Source organism: Eurytemora carolleeae, unplaced genomic scaffold, assembly GCF_000591075.1.
Source record: "Eurytemora carolleeae unplaced genomic scaffold, Eaff_2.0 scaffold808, whole genome shotgun sequence".
Taxonomy (NCBI): domain Eukaryota; kingdom Metazoa; phylum Arthropoda; class Copepoda; order Calanoida; family Temoridae; genus Eurytemora; species Eurytemora carolleeae.
The window spans coordinates 84,776-103,751 of NW_019396813.1; the positions used below are offsets into that span (position 1 = coordinate 84,776).

The following is an 18,976-nucleotide window of genomic DNA, read 5'->3' on the forward strand; positions in this document are numbered from 1 at the left end:
TGACCTTAAGTTTTATTTGATGTGAATTAAAGGCTCATGGATGACAATCAATTCTCCCCCAAACTCCCTTGATTTGTCCCCCCCCCCGGAAGTTTCTATAAAATGTTTTTCATTTTACCTTCCTAATTTACAGTGTAAAAATCAATTCTCCTGTATGTGCAATTCAAACGAATTCTATATTTAATTAAACGTAACTTTAGTCACTTTATTGCATTTGAAACAATACTTACATTTAGTGGAGGTTTTTTTCATGGAGAAAAAATATAGTTTTTATTCTCCTAAATTTTGAAAGAAGAATAACAAAAAAATTCTGTTTAGCCATTGTTTCCGTTTTAAACGTACAACGGTTTCTAACGTTAATATGTACTCAATAATCAATCCAGGTTTCTATGCCTATTAAAGATAGTAATTTAAGAACAATTTATCGCTTAGTGACTTAGTGATTATATCAATATAATGAAGACGACTTTTTTATTTAAATTTTGATTTTTAAACAGCTTTTATCGAATTACAAGTTTCCAATTATTTAAAAGAGAAGCTGGTTTAATTGACAGCTTCTCTTTTTTTCCATGTTTTTGTGTACCCATGCTGCTGCTTTATATAACTCAAAATAAACATAAAAATTTGTCTTTATATATTGATATAATCGCCTACCACCGTATAGTTTTTTGGTGTTAAAAATGCTGAGCAAATTTGTCATGTTGATTTTACTCAAAGGAAATATATAATATGTAATGTAATGACCCAAATTTGTTTTTATTAATCCAAATTTTGGAAAAGTTTGTTTTTAACATATTTTTTCACACATAAAGTGGCTCCATTTGTAGAGGGGTATGTACGATTCACAACTGTACCCCTTAAAACTTTGACTGATCAAGGATGTCAGGCATATCCATGATAAACTATCTGAAACGGTTTTAATTGTTGAACACTTTTTTATATCAAAGATAAATAAATAAACATAGATAGCGTATATACGTAAAATCACCCAGAATTGTACAGTTCGTGGTGTTTTAATGGATTTCATGATCATAATAAATCACTAATGATTTCATTTTAGCATTTAATCATACTTCCCGGATAGAGCATAAATCAAATCCAGGATTGTAATTTTTAAAAGAACAATATTTTAAGGAGCAATATTGTTTAGTAACATAAATTTAAATTTCTCTCTACAGAACTCACGTACACGGTCCAAAGGCGCATACAGAAAAAAAGCTGGGGGGGCGAAGCGCAACCCCCCCCCCCCAGGATTTCCTAGGGTGGTGGCAAAATCTGAACTGTAAGTTCAAAATATTTGGCTTCTTTGATATCAGGCATAAGTATACTTTAAAGCTACACATACAGTCAAATTATCTTGCATGTACTATACTTTATCTCTCCTTCAAACAAAACTAGCAGAAAAAAATCATAATTTCTAAAAAATCGACATTTTATTTTAGGGTTTATTAATAGTTAGTATTTAAACTAAAGATAGTAAAAGACATTTTTGATAATGAAAAACTCAACTTAAACTTAAATTCTATGAGATGAAAAAAAGGACAAAGGTCCAAAAAATAATTATGACTTGTAAAAGTTTCTGTTGTGAAAAAAGTAGGAGTACAATTGCAATCTTTATAATAAAGCTCTTCGTTGATTTATATGTTTGCTATGGCTGACCAAACGACTGAATGAAAAGGGATAAATTTTAGTGAGGAAACTCATGGTTACCCTTTGGGATGACATAAGCTAAAAAATATTAATTTATAAAGTAAATTAAATTATAAATGAATAAAGTAAATTAAATCTTTTAAAAACAAAATATGGTCTTTTACTACCTCCAAACTCAAACTTTGTGGCTTGGCATTTGAAAATAATTGTTTTACTTCGCTATCCCTGATAGTGCCCATCCGATTAGGATGAATGTGCATTCTAGATAGATTTTTCATTCGGACTTCTGTGATGGTGGCTCTGGTCCACGTATACAATTTTCTTAGTGCACTATATGTCCTTCACTCTTCAGTATAAGATTTGAAAAGTGTGAAAGCTCTGAGTTCTAGGGGGCGCTGCCCCTTGCCCCCCTGTATACGCCCTTGTGTACCACATGTACTCAATGACATAAGAACAGCCAATGTTCACAACTAACCTATAGGTAATCTATAAGTTTGGAATATATTTTAAACATCTCTGAGACTGTACATTTGTATCTGGTAAGTGGTAAGTTGAAAAATGTCGTCTTGTGCGCAATCTATCTTTATCTATAGTTTTTATATTTTAGAACTATCATTAGTTACTTTCTAGAAGTGCAGTGGCAGAAAATCAATATTTAATTTAGAATTTTCGATAACTGCTTTCAACGTAAAATACGCGATTTCTAAGAGTGGTATGGAGGGTCACTTGTAGTCTTTTCAGGGGCGTATTCAGGAATTTGTCCAGAGGGGGGCATAAATTATTTTATCTTTCCATGGGGGGGGGGGGGGCTCAGCACCTGCTGGGGCCTGAAAACCCCCTGAAAGCAATAGATTTCACTGGGCCAGGGGGCTTAGCCCCCATAGCCCCCCCCTGAATACGCCCCTGAGTCTTTTCCACCATTTTTATATCATATATAACAGATGTTGTTGCTGGTTTGAAGTTTGGGAAATCTTTTACCAAAACCAATGGTGAGAAATTATCAAAGATTAAAAAATTTGAAAATTAAAAAATATTATTTTTTAGGTTCGAGAACCATTTTCTCTGCAGTCACGGTGCCAGGTTTAGGTTCCCATGATTGTGCCTTCAAGTGTGCATCTGTTCCATTCTGTGATATCTGGGAATATAAGGTAACTTGATGTCCAGAGATCTGATACTAAAAACTGGATGTTTTTCTTGGAACCAAATTAGGCACGTCACCAGGATTTTGTATAGGGATATGCACTGCAAATATAATTTTTAGATATGTTGTTAAGTTGTCCGCAAGGCGCAGCAAAAAAAAAATAATGATTTCTGCAATGCAAAAGTGGATATATAATATATATAATATAAGATTAGACAAAATTTTTAAATTCTTAAAGTAAAAGCTTAGAGCAACGTCTAATTATATTTTTTAGGATGTAGAGTGCACTACTGGGTTTAAGTATGGTAAGTATGAACAACTGATTTAAGCAACTTAAAGCGACCCTCCATGGAATGATGACAGGCAAAGTCCAATTTACAACGGTACCCCTAAATCTTTGCCTGTTCAAGGATGAATTAGATATCCATGTTTTTTTATGCTTTTTTGTGTGGTTTCTCTGTACAAGTGACTAGCGCTTTTTTGATTATTAGAAACAATGGAGAAAACACAGAAATAAACACTTTGAGAGTCAGAAAACACTTTTTCTTTTATAGATTAAAGTTTCAAGGAAACCATTGTAAATCGTGCATTGCCATCTTTTCATGGAGGGTTACTTTAAATTACGCTTACAGTCCCTTTAAGGGGATGCTGTATTAGTATAGTATCTAAAAAAACTTTTATTTAATTTTTCAGGATTTGGTGACACGCTCTTAGCTGAGACAGCATGGGATAGACCCCTTGGTAAATCTGTTTTTATAAAAATTTTATTTTAATATTTTTCAGAAAATATGTGGTACATTCTAATTTTTCCAGTTGTTACAATTCTTCCTATATTGTCTTCACTGTAAACTCTGGTCCATTTCAAGTACAGGGCCAACTTGTTAGCATCTAGATCTAGCTGTACAGTACACATACATACTTAAGGCACAACGGAGACTGTTGAGCAAGTATTATGTTAAAGAACGAGAAAATTTATCTAGGAAGAATTGACATTTTAGTTCCCCAGCTCAATTACTTAAATAATTGTTTTCATTTCTCTTTTTTTTTTAATCTGGTTGTTTAAACCTTTCGCACCGAAAGTCCATTATTAGCTTCACCCTTGCAAGCCAAGAGCTTTATAATAGAAAGTAAAAACAACTTTAAAAACCTCACAAAAATCTGGCCTAAGCATAAAAAATAAGTTTTTCCAATCAGGTAAATTAAACAAATATGAAATAAAATTTTAATTTTTTGGCCTGCAGAAGGTGCTGTAAATGTCCAGTATTGGAGTTCCCATATCCAAGGAAAAACGCCAATCATGGAGTTTCCGGTTTCAACAACACCAAATTGCATTTCTTTCTCGATTCGAAAGGGTTAAAATCATCACACCAAAGCTCTTTTGATTGATTGTTTTGTAGGCCAGGCGGACAATCCCTGCAAACATTTAGTCTCCGACATACCGAAGTCTGACATCAGAAATCCAGAATTAGTTACCCGACAACTTCGCCATCGGAACTAGAAGTCGGTTTAAATGTTTCCTGGGATGTACATCTGTACTTCACTGCAGTACATACCAAATTGAAGCGGTTGGAAAACAAAACTAAATCAAAACACCCCCCCCCCTTCCACCTCATCATTTCCTTTCAAAATTAAATTTTTAACGAACAGCAAAAATTGTTTAAACAATTGAGAAAAAAACAATTATAAATTATGTTTTAGATTGCATCTCTGAGAAGTGTGTAGAAGTAGACGTAACTTATACAGGGATATCCATTCAACATTAACTATTTTAACATGAACCTTTCTTTAAAGGAAATAATTTCCCACCGCCTCGCCGGCATAATTGATTAATCGTATAGTTTCCATCAATATTGAAAAATCATTTTTCTGCACAAATTTTTTTACAAATTCTAAAGAATTCAAATTTTGAAAAAAACTCAAATTTAGAATTTTGAAGAAAAAAATCAATCCTTTTCGTATAGCCTTTGTTACCCAGGGATCCCATGAGTTCCCTCAAAATAATGACAGCCAATTTGGTTAAGCCGTTTTGCCAGATAGCTAACATATATATATAAATGTTATATTATATATAAGTAGTTTTCGTGATTATTTACTGATAACAATCGCGCAATTTTGAGCAATATTGTAAGAAAGTTTGCTTTCAGGGGAAAAACTTATCTCTTGTCATCATGCTAAAAAAATAGGCAGAAATGTTTGTTGAATATTTGTTTTAAAGGAGAGACTGCTGGAAGTAAGTAACACGATCTTCTATTGCCATCAAACCAGGAAGCGGAAACGTCATGTATGTGTGTCTGTACCAAAAGAGTGCGTGTAAGTAATACCGAACCGAAGGAGTGTACTTAAGATATATACAGTACATAAGAATCTCGGTATTTGTACAGTCTAGGAGAGTACATTTTTTTTATTGTTAATTGTTTACTTAAAAATCAGTTTAATATAAATGTAATATATATTATTTATTTATTTAAGTCAACACTATAAACCAAATGTTCATGCAAAGAATATAATTTGATTAAAGTTTACAATAAACTACTCGTTATTCAAGCTTAATTATAATTGATGACATTGTTCTGCAATTTCCTTAACTGTAGTCATGTTGTGTGTCTTTACCAAAAGAGTGCGTGTGTGTGATAACAAACTCGTCTGCAAAGCAGTGCGACTGGCTTTCTCATGCCAGACAAGCGCCATTTCCCTTCCCTTTATTCTTATTCCCTGCATTAAACAATATTATAATTTGTAAAATGTTATTATAGATACACATATGTATATACATATTTAAATATACAAGCAAAGTATTTATATAGATATATTATTGTGTATATTATAACTTTTAACAGTTGCAGGCTGTTACTCACTGAGCTATAGACAACTTCGAAAGTTAGTCATCTAATGTTTAGACAGTTTTGACTTTCAGACGTCGTAATTGCCTTGGCCTTTGGGTTTACCCCACCAACTCACTTACCCTTTTTTGTTTGAAAGGAGTAATTGGAAAATACTGATAGATTTTTCCGTGAGTGCGTGCACACATCTTGATTTTTAGTGTACTAAACCTTTGTTTTTCAGTTATAGTGGACATATATAATCTGGATGAATGTGCGTGCAGATGCCGTGAAACACCAGTATGTGTACATTTTGAATTACGTAACGATAATGGGATGTGTATCTTAAAGTCAACAATAGGACACAGCCCTAGGACTGTCACAGATCAAATGATTGGTACACCTAACTGTTAAATTTGTAAACAAAATACTTAAAGTTTTGGTGATAACAGTTGAAAAGGTCGCCTTTACATTGAATTCACAGTTTTGAACGCTTACTGCAACATTTGTTTGAGTTCCATATTTAATCCTTAATTAGTTTCTCAACAGTTTTAATATATAATATTATACTTTGAATCTAGATTTTGCTCAATAAATGCTTTATCTTTATACTTCTGATTTTTATTTTGTTGTTCTCAAATGAAATGGGTAAAAAGTTGAAATTATAAGACTATAGCTAAGACTATTAGAAATAAATGAGAAAATTTGACATAATCTTAAAATATGAATCTTATTGCATTGATCTTAAAAAATTCTGGGCAGTGTTAATAATAAACAATCGTGTTTGCAATTAACAAACGGGATTTCCACGTCACAATTACAACATTTATGAAGTTAATGTTCATTACATTCATTAGATGTTATAATGACAAAGACATGAACAACTTTTTTTTAAATAGTTTTTCGATTGGTTTGAAAAGTTGAAATGATTTTTTCATTTTCAAAACAATTTATGAAAAGCGTTCAATTTTGTTCGTTTTGTGTTTCAAATCGAATTATAATTTTTCATATGTATTTCAAAAACCTTATAATAATAAATTACCATCAATGCTATCTTTAAGGTTTTAATTTCAAACAGAACTTTTGTATTTTTAATTTTTAAAAAATCTTTTCTTTTTTTAATCTTAAAACGAAAATTACGCAATATTCTTTAGAAACAAAAACCGTTTTTCATTGCCATTTTAAAGAGTTTTGCGGTTTTCAGACTTTCTAAACGAATAATGAAGTTAATAACTTCATTATTCGTTTAGAAAGTCAGGGGCGTACGAGGGCTTTTGTTTAGGGGGGGCACAATTTTTTGGTCCCCCCCCCTTGGCAACATTGGTCCCCCCCCCTTGGCAACATTGGTCCCCCCCCTTAAAAACCCCTTTTTTGAAAAAATATTAATACCTTTTTTAAATTTTTTTTGCCCCCCCTCTCCCACCTGGACTTATTTTGTTCACCATAAAAATACACCAAAAAGACTACTTTTTTTGGGTGTTACTAACCTTAGAGTCTAAAAATTATTCCTTTGCTTGAAAAACTAACTTTTTAACTTTATAAATTTATCACTTAACTCCATCACAGCTAACTAAATCAATAATCACAGCATCATTAAAAATTATATTTTTACGAATAAACGAAATTTCTTCTGAAATTTTTAGATAGAATTTACTCAATCTACATTTTAACCAAATCTTTTAAGCTACAATTTTCTAGGATTTGCTTGCACAAACATTTCAATGATTTTTTTCAGTAGAGAGCTCAGACAGCCTTATAGGGTGTAAAGCTATAAGTGCAAGATCGTTAAGTCTGCTCTCCGTCATAGTACATCTTGCGTAAAGAAGTATTCTCTTTAGAAGGCTAAAACTTTTCTCTCCTTGTATTAACAGTGAATTTAGACAAATCCTTAGTCTTTGTCATTGTCAGGTGTTACTTTATAAACGTAGTTTCCTTTTAATTTGGTATTTTTCTAACTCCCAGGGGGGGGGCAAGAGAACTACTGCCCCCCCTAGGTACACCACTGTGCCTGACCTGAGGAAGGGAAATGCAAGCAGATGTATTATTAAAAGAGCCTCCCCCATGGATGCCCCCCCTCAGCCTCTCAGGGGGGGCACGCGTAGAGGGGGGCGGGGGGGCGCGGCCCCCCCCTCGTACGCCCCTGGAAGTTAATATCACAATGTCTCTCTAAGAGACAAAGAGCAGGGTTGACCAAAGCTGAAATTTTTACTACATAGTCCTAATATCCTAGAGATATTGTAATAAGTTCATTAAGATCAGGTATTAATTAAGGTTCTGGAAGAAAAATGTGTGACAGCGTATCTACAAATTACATCTTAAAAACAAAAACTTACTATGAAAGAAAATATTACTTCTCAGTGGGATGAATTTCTAAATTTATCCCATTGTGCAAAAATTCAATCTAAGTACATTCCAATGTTTATGATGAACCTAATTCACTGAATTTAAAGTATAATACATAATATATTCATTAGGATTATTCTAAATAAGCTGTCAAGGGATCATTACTTCAGGAGAAATTGAATCCAATCTTTGACCCCGGATTTGCAAACACATACAGGGTGTCGCACGAAACGTGACAGTAGCGATACGAATTGAACGTCGTCTTTGATTTTTATATAATTTTCTGATTATCTGTGTCCCTCTATTATTAGAAGTAAAATTTTAGAGTTTATATTACTCAACGCCCCAAGTACTGGAATTTCCAAAATGTGGTCCGCTTTTTTCTGGTTTCAATATTACCGGAGATGTGAAGAATTTCGTTCAGATTTTTATAAAATTTGGTTTTATTCAATATAATTGAAATATGAACAAAATTCTTACTATCTCCGGTTATATTTACATCACAAAAAAGATAGACCACATTTTGGAAATGCAGGACTAGGAAAATATTGTGGTTATTGTTCAAAGACGACTTTCAAGTAGTCTTGCAACTGGGACACCTAGTATTTTACGACATGAATTTAGCACACATTTGACTACAGCGTGTCCCAAAAACCATGGGAATTCAGTGACGAATTTGATATCGTCTTTGTTATGAATTAGCATTGTAATACCTAATTTCAAAAGCCATAATATTATTATGTCTGCTAGAGTTTATTTTATGAAAAGGGTAAAAGACTGCAAAGATGTGTCTATAATGTCTCCGCAAGATGAACAGTGAAGACGGACAAGTTTACTCTTTTTGTATACTTTAATTTTCTTGTTTTACCTTATGCAGTCAAAACGCAAACAAACAAAATGTGAACATAGCAGACGAATTTCTTACAGATTACAGCTTTCTCAGTAGGTATCACTATACTAAATCAAAAAATTATTTGAAAAGACGATATCGAATTCGTCACTGAATTTCCATGTTTATTGGGACACCCTGTATCTTTTATCTGAAAATAAAAATCAATCTTAGACCAAGGAACCGAGCTTTTGTCACAAGCTCTAATTTTCTAATCCTTATATCTTTGCAACACAATGTCATAAACCTTTTATATTTCAAACTATTAAATCTGTTAGATCAAAAAATTAAAGTTTTAAATATTAAAGCTTCACCACATCAGGCTGCAAAGATAAAGAGATTGGAAAATATGAGTTTGTGGCAAAAACTCAATTCCTTTGTACATGGTAAACCAAAAAATGAGTTAATGTAGTATTATAGTTCCTGGAAGAAAATAATTCCGAAAATATTTTCTTTTCAATAAATTAAATAAATAAATTTTTATTATTTTGCAAGAAAGCTCTGATTGGATGCAGTTACTTTTATTGAAAAGCTATAACTTACACAACATCACGATTTTATGATTTTAAATTGTAATACTCATTATAGGTAATTTATTCAGATGACGTTACATTTTTTGAGATTATCAATATTTCTACGTTTTTTAGGGTTCATACTTAAGTAAATGCTAAATCAGCTGGCAGCCAGCTCTGGGCACTCTTAGACTTTTTTATAACAATTATCAACGTTTGTATTAAATTAACAGAATTGCCAACTAGGGGCGTAACTATCACTTTTGCAAAAGGGAAGAGGGGGCAAAATAAATTTTTTCAAGTGTTGGGGGGAAGTTTCAATGGGATAATCCCCCCCTCCCCCGTTTCGAAATAGTTTTCTAAATGAAGAAAATGGTTTGAAGTCGAAAAAACAGAATTTTTCTATTGTATCATGTTTGGCTTTGAGCTCAATATAAAACAATTGCTTCTAATTTCTTATAATATCCTGTGGCTTGTTTTATGTCTAAAACAATTATACTTACAATAGCTGTTAAATGGCAAGAGTCAGTTTGCTCTATATGTGCGCGAAGCGGAAAAAAATGTATGTTTCTTTTTATTTAATTCTTAGTGTAATTTAGTCCTAGACTCAGTCATATTCACTATGTGGATTAAATCCTCTGTTACAGTCTCCAGCAGTTTTTTTGTAATTCATTCATTAGTCCTTTTAGCCCACAAGTCCCTTAATAGTAGGTCTGTGTAGTCATAAGCAGTACGTGGTTCCTGAATTAAAGCTGTCCATCAATATATAGTCTTTCTGTAGTTCCTCTTCCCTTGTTTGCCAGTATGGGGCTTACCCCTGTTTTCCTCTTTTAGTCTGCAAAAGTCCAATAATAAGGTTTTTTTTTCTATAATTCGGTTTCTTAGGTTCTTGTAACCTCAAGGAGAAATAGTTAGAAATTAAATTAGAATTGAGGCGCAAAGCGCCAAAGAAAAATGTTAGTATTTTTTTCTTAACTGGCAAAATTTTATAAAAGATGATCCAAACTCATGATCATGATAAAAACAGCCTCCAAGTCCTGAGGGCAGTGTAAAGACGAACTCTGTCCTGCTGAAAGATTAACTGAGACATATCTAGAACAGGTTCAAGGTTGAATTCGGAACCTCTGAATCCACTTTATTTTAATATTTTGACAAAAATTTGTCTCAATATTGCTTTTATGAAGGACTATGTGGAGGTCCGTAAGGCCTAAGATCATCCTTCATCATCTTTCTAAGGATGGAAATTTGGAACTGGAACATGATGGAGATGCGTCCAAATAACTTAATGGAACAGCTCAAAAGGAGACTCGTCAGAAAAAAAAACTTGTTTGGAGTCCTCAAAGTAAGGTAAAGCAATCTTTTGCAGAAACCAGGACGGTTTTATAACAAATTTTCGAGCCAAAATAAAGTGCAATTTTTCGGTAGTGATATGGTTGAACTTCTATATTTTCTCAGATACAGGGTGTCCCAAGAAACACAACAGTTGGTGAACAGTTTTGAATGTCGTCTTCCATATTTTATATAAGTTACTAAAGTCTTTTTGGAGTTTATTTTTTCAAAAAATCTGCTACTCAAATTTGTTTTACTTTGAAATCTATTTTACTATAATATGACTGCCATGTGATATATTTTCTTATTCTTTTTGACAAATTATGGAAGACGACTATTCACCCACTGTCATGGTTCATGGGACACCCTGTACCTACATGGGACACCCTGTACCTACAAATCGTGTTCCATGGATCCTTTCAGTCCCGTGTTTCAAAATTTGGAGGCTAAATTTTAAGGACTACCTTTATTTTCCAAGAGATTTGCTAACTGTGATTTTCTCAATCCTGCCAAGCACTTTTTCCACACTTGATTCTTCAGCCTTTTGTTAATCCCTGCCCTTTTATACTTGGTCCATGCACCACAGTTGAGCTTCTCTATATCCTAAATCTAGATCCTTGTCAACATCATTCTGCTTTTTTCATGACATCAAACAACAGACATATATTTTTTTAATCTAGGTTGCTGTGCAGTCACTGGACAGTCAATTTTAATGTGTACATATTATTTACTTTGAACAAATATCATTTGTAAACTTGAAGAAAAAAGTATGCTTAAATTTACATGAACCAAAAGTCATTTTCTAAAACATTGAGGCCCAAATTCAACCTAAAAACTCTTTTTATCTCCCCTATTTATATATGTATATATTTATCTATATAATAAAACAAGACATTCGTGTATATATATCTTGTCTAAAGCCGGCCAAACGGGTGTGTTATAGCCTCAAAATATCTTTTTTTTCACCATATTTTTTTCAAAATTTTTTCACGGGCAACGCCGGGCCCTTCAGCTAGTGGATAATAAACCGTGGCATTTTATTGGTCTTGTACACATTCCCAATTACAATTGTATGTACATTGAATGTGTACACTGTACATTCAAATACGGAGTTTGAGTTTTAGGTTGAATTGATTATTATGTTTATTGGTTAAGACTATTTCAGTTTGTTTAGAAAGCAATAAGAACGTGTGTAAGCCCTGCCCCACTCCCCCCCCCACCCCCTATACAAAAAAAACTCCCCGCCTGTATTAGTTACGACTATCAATAGCCTTACAATTAGGGATGGTCTTTTAGTATCTAGCCTCTGGCTATAGTTTTTTTGCACGAGCACTATTGTTTTTGACACCCTGAGACTTCTATGAAATTCAATAACTTTTCTTTTTTAAGCAACATACCTAAAATTTTAGTATTAAATATTCATGCCTCACATTAGCATCTAGATTTTTCTTAATTAAGTATTTTTAAACCTTTCTGCCACCCAAAAATAAAACCACTAACTAATAACTGAATGTTAAGATCAATAATAAGTTGAAACTCAATCGTTCTCTCCTTTCATTAACTGAATTTATAAACTTTCCTCCATTTCTTATAATAAAATGGTATAAAATTGTTGTGGGATTAAAAAATAGAAATACATGTTTGTTGACTTTAAAAAGTCAATATAATAAAATAAAAGAGATCTAATGGTATTTCTAACATTTATTTAATAAAACGAAAGTTTTGAAATAGTTTCCCAAGTGGCATTAAAATTGGTTGGTTTAGAAATTAACAAAGGAATAAATGGTAACTATTTGGGGAGACTTCATGGGAGTGAAGTAGAGCTTCATGTTGGTGGAGTAGATCTACAGGAACTGAAACACCAGGGCTTATCCAACCTTTTTGGCAGAGATCGCGGTTTTATCATGGTCCTTTTAGAGCGATTATGTTGTCTCTGGAGAGCATGATCGCCTGGGAACTCTTCGGGTAATACCTCTGCTGCTAGCTGAGTATCTGCGCCATCATCATAAAGGAGTCAAGAGGCTCCCTGTGTCGGAGCTGTTACCAGTTCAACTCTATAAACTTGACTGCCGGGCTGGGATCTGTAGAGGGGGGGGGGAGAAGAATCGGGGTTTGACATGTGGGCACTATGTGGAGGAAATGGATAAACACGTATTGAAAATAGGCATCGGCATTTGAGTCGGAAAAATCGTCTTCCTTATATTTCGAATTGATTTTAACAATGTTTCGTCAAGCATAAAAATTCATAAAATTATCCGTTTTTTCGTTTTTCTCAGTTCGTTCTATAAAATAAACACATGTTTTTTGTTCGTCAACGGAGTTTTCCGTTAATATAAAAAAACGAACCCTTGTCCAGCCCTACCTACAATATAATGGCTGTTGATTGTGTCAAGCTACCGATCAATACAGCATATTTTTATGATAAAGTATTTCTTTTATTAGTAGACGGAAAACATTGAAATAACTAGGTTCAATTATTTTGGAAACAAAGTTTCTAGAAACAAGTGTTAACCGGTGCTTTTTAAGCAATTTTTTTGTAAATAGTTTTCGTTGTTTTTTTTAATTTGCGCATTCTAAAAAAATCATCCATCAACCTCCCCTGGGGTCATGTGAGATCCAAAGCTGAAAAACAAACGAGCAAAGTTTATCTATTTATTCGTTCAAAAATACTTTTTGATCGTAATCTAAAGAAGTATATTGCACAATATTGCAGAATTTGGAATTGCTCTCCCCAATATACCTAATTCTTTATGTGATAAATATTTTAAGTAATTTGTTATTAAATCTTTAGGGTGGGATCAGTGGCGCGGAAACGTCATGTGTGTGTGTGTCTGTACCAAAAGAGTGTGCGTGTGTGATAAGGAACCGATGGGGTGTACTGTCGGTGTATACAGTACAGAATCTCGGTATTTGTACTGCAGTCTAGGAGAGTACATTTGTTTATTGTTAATTTTTTACTTTAAAACAAGTTTAACATACATGTAATAAATTACTTATATATTAAATTTCAACACTTCTAGCCAAATTTTCATGCAAAGAATATAATTTGATTAAAGTTTACAATAAACTACTCGCTATTCAAGCTTAATTATAATTGACGACATTGTTCTTCAACTTTCTTGACTGTAGTCATGTGTGTGTGTCTGTACCAAAAGAGTGTGCGTGTGTGTTAAGGAACCCGTCTGCAAAGCAGAGCACCTGGCTTTCTCATGCCAGACCAGCGCCATTTCCTTTCCCTTTATTCTTGTTCCCTGGGTTGGGTAGCATATACAACCTTACAAACATATTGTGAATAATAGATAAACTTGTTTGTAACCTACCTATCAACCTACCTACCTACCTACCTACCTACATACCTACCTACCTACCTACCTCCCTACTTACCTACCTACATACCTAAGCTACCTACCTAAACGCTGTATAATCTTCATGTCTTTTTAACCCCCTTCCTATCAAGCTATGCCTTCTTTCGAAACTCACTGATTTGATAATAATTAAGTTATGTAAATAAAGATTATATAAAGAATATAGTATAGAAAAAACTTCAAATTTTAAACTTGATAATGCATTCTTTATCAATTCCTTTTTTCTTTCAGGGTTATATGAAGAATAACATTTGTTGCTATATTTTCTCAGTTTGGATATTTCCGTACTGGGTTAATGAATTCAACGTCGACGTTCGCAAACTTCCTGCCAGTTTGCCTCAATATTTCGCCGGCTAGTTACTAGAAATTACGCAAAATTAACTTGACCTGTAAGACCCCTCAGGCTCTAAAGGCAAAAATCGTTCCGGAAAATCGTTCCGGAACGATTTTCCGGAAAATTACCGGAACGATTTTCCGGAAAATTACCGGAACGATTTTCCGGAAAATTACCGGAACGATTTTCCGGAAAATTACCGGAACGATGTTCCGGAACGATCCGTAATTCCGGAACAACGTTCCGGAAATTTCCGTTTTACGAAAAAAAAATCGTTCCGGAATTCCGGTTTTCCGGAACCTTTTCCATAATGGAAATGGAACAAATTTCCGGATCATTTCCGTACGTAAACCGTAACCCGGAATTCCGGTGGAAATCCTATGCAGAAAACTTTTTAAAAGTTAATTTTGATGAGTTTTCTGACTCTAAAAGAAAATTTATATTTTGCCTTAAAGTTTCTGGAAAACAAATTATTTTGTATTTGAACGATTTTTTTTGTATGTAATTTACAAACAAACTTTCAAATGTGAAGTTGGTTGAGTTTTCTCGATCCAAGAAACTACAGTGCAGTGTTTACTTTTTTCGTTATGAAATGTACTGCAGAAATCTCTATATCCTTGTTTACAAAAAGTGAACTGCAGTTTCAGTGATCAAGTTCTTCAACAAAACTCCATACAAATCAAAGACTTTGCTAATTAAAGCATCAGAAAATCTACGAAAATTCTACGCAATTGGTCGGTGAGCGAAAGAATAACAAAAGTCGTCTAATCTAATAATCCAATGCTTACTTTCTGTGATAATTTTTTTTTATCTCCCATAGCCCCCCCCCCTGAATACGTCTCTGACTGTGCGTACATATTGAAACCAGTTCTCTCTAAGTAGAATTTGTAAATAGATGGATCAGATCAGTGTTCGTTTGGTATCCGAGGAGGTTAAAAGCATTAAATTTTGATAATTTTGATATTTCACATAATAGTTTCCTTTGACCGGAATATTTTATTGATTTTTTATGTGAAAGATGGATCCCATGTCAGGCTGTGACATCCGTCTTGTGTTTACATTAACGCCCAGAGAGACAGTACACTGCAGTACAAAAGATACGTACACCTCTGAAATAACTTTCCTTGCATTATAACCTTGAGCCTGGGTAGTATCTGGGTGAACTGGTCATCTGGGTGTGTTTACATTCATCTCAGAAACTTCAGTACACTTTATTTATTTGGTGCAGACACACATACATGACGTTTCCGCCCCCTGGGTTCCTATCATATTCTTTTGTCTAAAGCAGTTTGTTTACATTCCCATTATACTTGTAAACAAAGCTATGGCAGTTACTGGTACATTCTTTGATTTTAATTTAGTTCTTCTCAAAATATAGATTAGTAATAAACTTAACATTTGAATAGCTAGAGAAAACTGTACGTTTATTACACATACAGACAATAAGGATAGTACACCAACTGAGTAATCCCCATCTAGGGAGTACTAGTGATGTGACTTATTTTGCGTTTTTCACAAAAAGATGGACTTAAAGAAAAACTTAGCGTATCATAATTAAAGGTGGGTTTTGTTCAAATATTATCTCCATAAACAATATCATTAAACCTTAAATCAAACCTTTTTTAAATTATGTTTTAAAAATGTTGTATTATTTTTCTAAATCATTTCCGAGTATTTACCAAAAATCTTCATTTTCTGGTCCGTTTTTTCCGTTTCTGGAATATTTTCCACTGAAAAATGGGAACCCTGATTGATTAGGCGTAATTATACGGTAGATCATGAACATGCATTGTTCATGTATTGTTTCCTTGCAATGAATCAATTTCTTCGTTTACAAAAACTTCTTTCAGTAAAAAGTCATTTGTGCATCATGCAACAAAGACTTTAAATAGGACTAAAAGTCAAAGGCCAAGATTGAGTGGAATAACGAAACATATTTGCACTCAAAACTATATTATCAAGTTAACTGTTCAAACTGGATCAATTAATAAATTTAATCTAAATATACACAACATTCACCTGCGGCGTATATATTTCCATCAGACCCTTCTGATTCAATACTTGATGATTACTGGCTTTATCTTGGTGTCCAACATAGTCGGTAATGCTCCGTTCTACCTCGGAAATGTGTCCTGCTTGATCTTGGGGTCCAACATAGTCGATAATGCTCGATTCTACCTCGGAAATGTGTCCTGCTTGATCTAGGGGTCCAACATGGTCGATCATGCTCCGTTCTACCTCGGAAATGTGCCCGGCTTGATCTTGGGGTCCAACATGTCGATCATGCTCTGTCTACCTCGGAAATGTGTCCTGCTTGATCTTGGTGTCCAACATGGTCGATCATGCTCCCTTCTACCTCGGAAATGTGTCCCGCTTGATCTTGGGGTCCAACATTGCTCCCTTCTACCTCGGAAATGTGTCCCGCTTGATCTTGGGGTCCAACATGGTCGATCATGCTTCGTTCTACCTCGGAAATGTGTCCCGCTTGATCTTGGGGTCCAACATGGTCGATCATGCTCCCTTCTACCTCGGAAATGTGTTCGGCTTGATCTTGGGGTCCAACATTGCTCCTTTCTACCTTGGAAATGTGTCCCGCTTGATCTTGGGGTCCAACATGGTCGATCATGCTTCGTTCTACCTCGGAAATGTGTCCCGCTTGATCTTGGGGTCCAACATGGTCGATCATGCTCCGTTCTACCTCGGAAATGTGTCCGGCTTGATCTTGGGGTCCAACATGGTCGATCATGCTTCGTTCTACCTCGGAAATGTGTCCGGCTTGATCTTGGGGTCCAACATGGTCGATCATGCTCCCTTCTACCTCGGAAATGTGTTCGGCTTGATCTTGGGGTCCAACATGGTCGACCAAGCTCCTTTCTACCTTGGAAATGTGTCCTGCATATTATTTTGAAGGAATTAGAGCACTGATATACCTCAAAGATTTTTTTGTGTCTTTATATTCTAATTATTAAATAGGTATTTATTATCTAATTCAAGTCTTGTATTTTATTTTCAATAGGATATCCGGAATTATTATGGCTTTATTTCCCATGACTTTTTTCCAACGGATTCAAGTAATTATTTTGGACTAGTAATTATTTTCTACTACGTTTTTGTTCAAAATACTTTATTTCTCATAACTTACTTAGATGGATAAAGCCTGTATAAACTAGAATGATTATAGGATTTAATTCTTTCCTTTACTTTAAGTTCTACACGAATAGAAAAAAAATCCTAACATGTTCTTAACAATCTTGAACATTTTAAAAATGATAATATTTTGTTTCAAATTATGAACAGAAATTGACCTTTAGTTTTTCCTTAGATTTACAAAAAATACTTAATATGATGATTTTGTAAAAAGAAAGGTCAAAAAAACATGGCAAAAACGAGATTTTAATAATTTTTTTTTTTATTATTTTTCAGTTCTAAATGGTTTATTCATTTGTTTTTGTGCTATAGTTTTAGACCAATTTTCGTTACCTCCAATGGCCTAGAATCCAATTTGTCAACGATTTTATTAATACAAAAGGATGGGTGTAGAAACTTCGGTAGGGAGTCAGTGACTAGTTGATTAGTCAATTAGTGAACTTTTTTGATTTGTTGATTGGGCTCCTTAACTTGGACACAAAAGGTGCAAATAATCAGATAAAGGGATATATTTATACATACAAAAAATACAGATATAGTAAAAATAAATGTTGATCTATAAGATGATGTTGAATGTTTGTTTAGATAACTTACTATTTAGACGTATCACGATAATTAAGGAGTGATTTGGGTTCACAGGATTTGATAAATCAGTTTAAACATTTGCAAATACTTCTGAAAATATATACCCTGTTCTTTAAGTTTAATTACTATGGATTGCAAAGTTATTTGTGGATTTAATTATTTACTTTGTTAAAACGTTTCACTATTTTATGTTTTTCCTTTTGTCGGAGTACAGAGAAATTGCCGGAGTATTGCTTTGGTTTGGATTTTTCTGAGACGATGTGTTGGTAAATACGACATTATGTGGTGGGGTTAGAAGGTAGATTCATGGTCAACAAGGGGTTTTTGGAAGTATTAGATGAAGTTTTTGTAACTGAAAACTGAAAACACATCTTATCCCAAAAACCTACTATTACGCATTATATTGAAATCTTTTAACTATGCTGTAAAAATGTGAATATTCATGAATTAAAGAGACCGTTCTCTTCATGTTTAGTGACCCTTCGTTTTTTTAAAAGGGAGGTGTGTCTGATTCACATCATTACCCTTAAACCCATTATCTGATCAATAATGTGGTTTGAAAAGTATTTAATTTAGATGATTTTATATGGGTTTCATGGGCAAGATATGAACAAATCACTTATGTAGAGAAATCACAAAAAAAAGTATTTACATAAACATACGATACATATTTTATAATTCAAAGTTTTCAAGGGTTCTGTTGGAAATCGGACATGCCTCTCTATAAATGGAGGGTCACTTGAAATTAAGTTCACAGTCCCTTTAAGAAAAGAAAAAAATGACTGCAGCAATAAATGTCTTTATGAAAAATAAAAGCAAAAGTTTTAAAATAAATCATGGAATAAATAATTATCTAACAGTG

General features: G+C 33.6%; 1 protein-coding gene across 1 annotated transcript; it reads left to right on the plus strand.

Annotated features, from left to right (window-relative positions):
* The first annotated feature begins 879 nt into the window (after nucleotides 1–879).
* On the plus strand, nucleotides 880–6,221 carry LOC111708950 (uncharacterized). Its single transcript, XM_023482472.1, has 8 exons — nucleotides 880–886; nucleotides 2,559–2,639; nucleotides 2,695–2,798; nucleotides 3,066–3,096; nucleotides 3,485–3,532; nucleotides 4,490–4,534; nucleotides 5,007–5,021; nucleotides 5,855–6,221. The coding sequence occupies exons 1-8, from the start codon at nucleotides 880–882 to the stop codon at nucleotides 6,022–6,024; spliced, it is 501 nt and encodes a 166-aa protein (XP_023338240.1). The 3' UTR covers nucleotides 6,025–6,221.
* The last annotated feature ends 12,755 nt before the right edge of the window (nucleotides 6,222–18,976 follow it).

Coding starts and splice junctions, on each gene's coding strand:
- LOC111708950 (XM_023482472.1), top strand. Junction 2,640..2,694: donor ATCTTTTACCAAAACCAATG/GTGAGAAATTAT, acceptor ATTATTTTTTAG/GTTCGAGAACCATTTTCTCT. Junction 2,799..3,065: donor GTGATATCTGGGAATATAAG/GTAACTTGATGT, acceptor TATATTTTTTAG/GATGTAGAGTGCACTACTGG.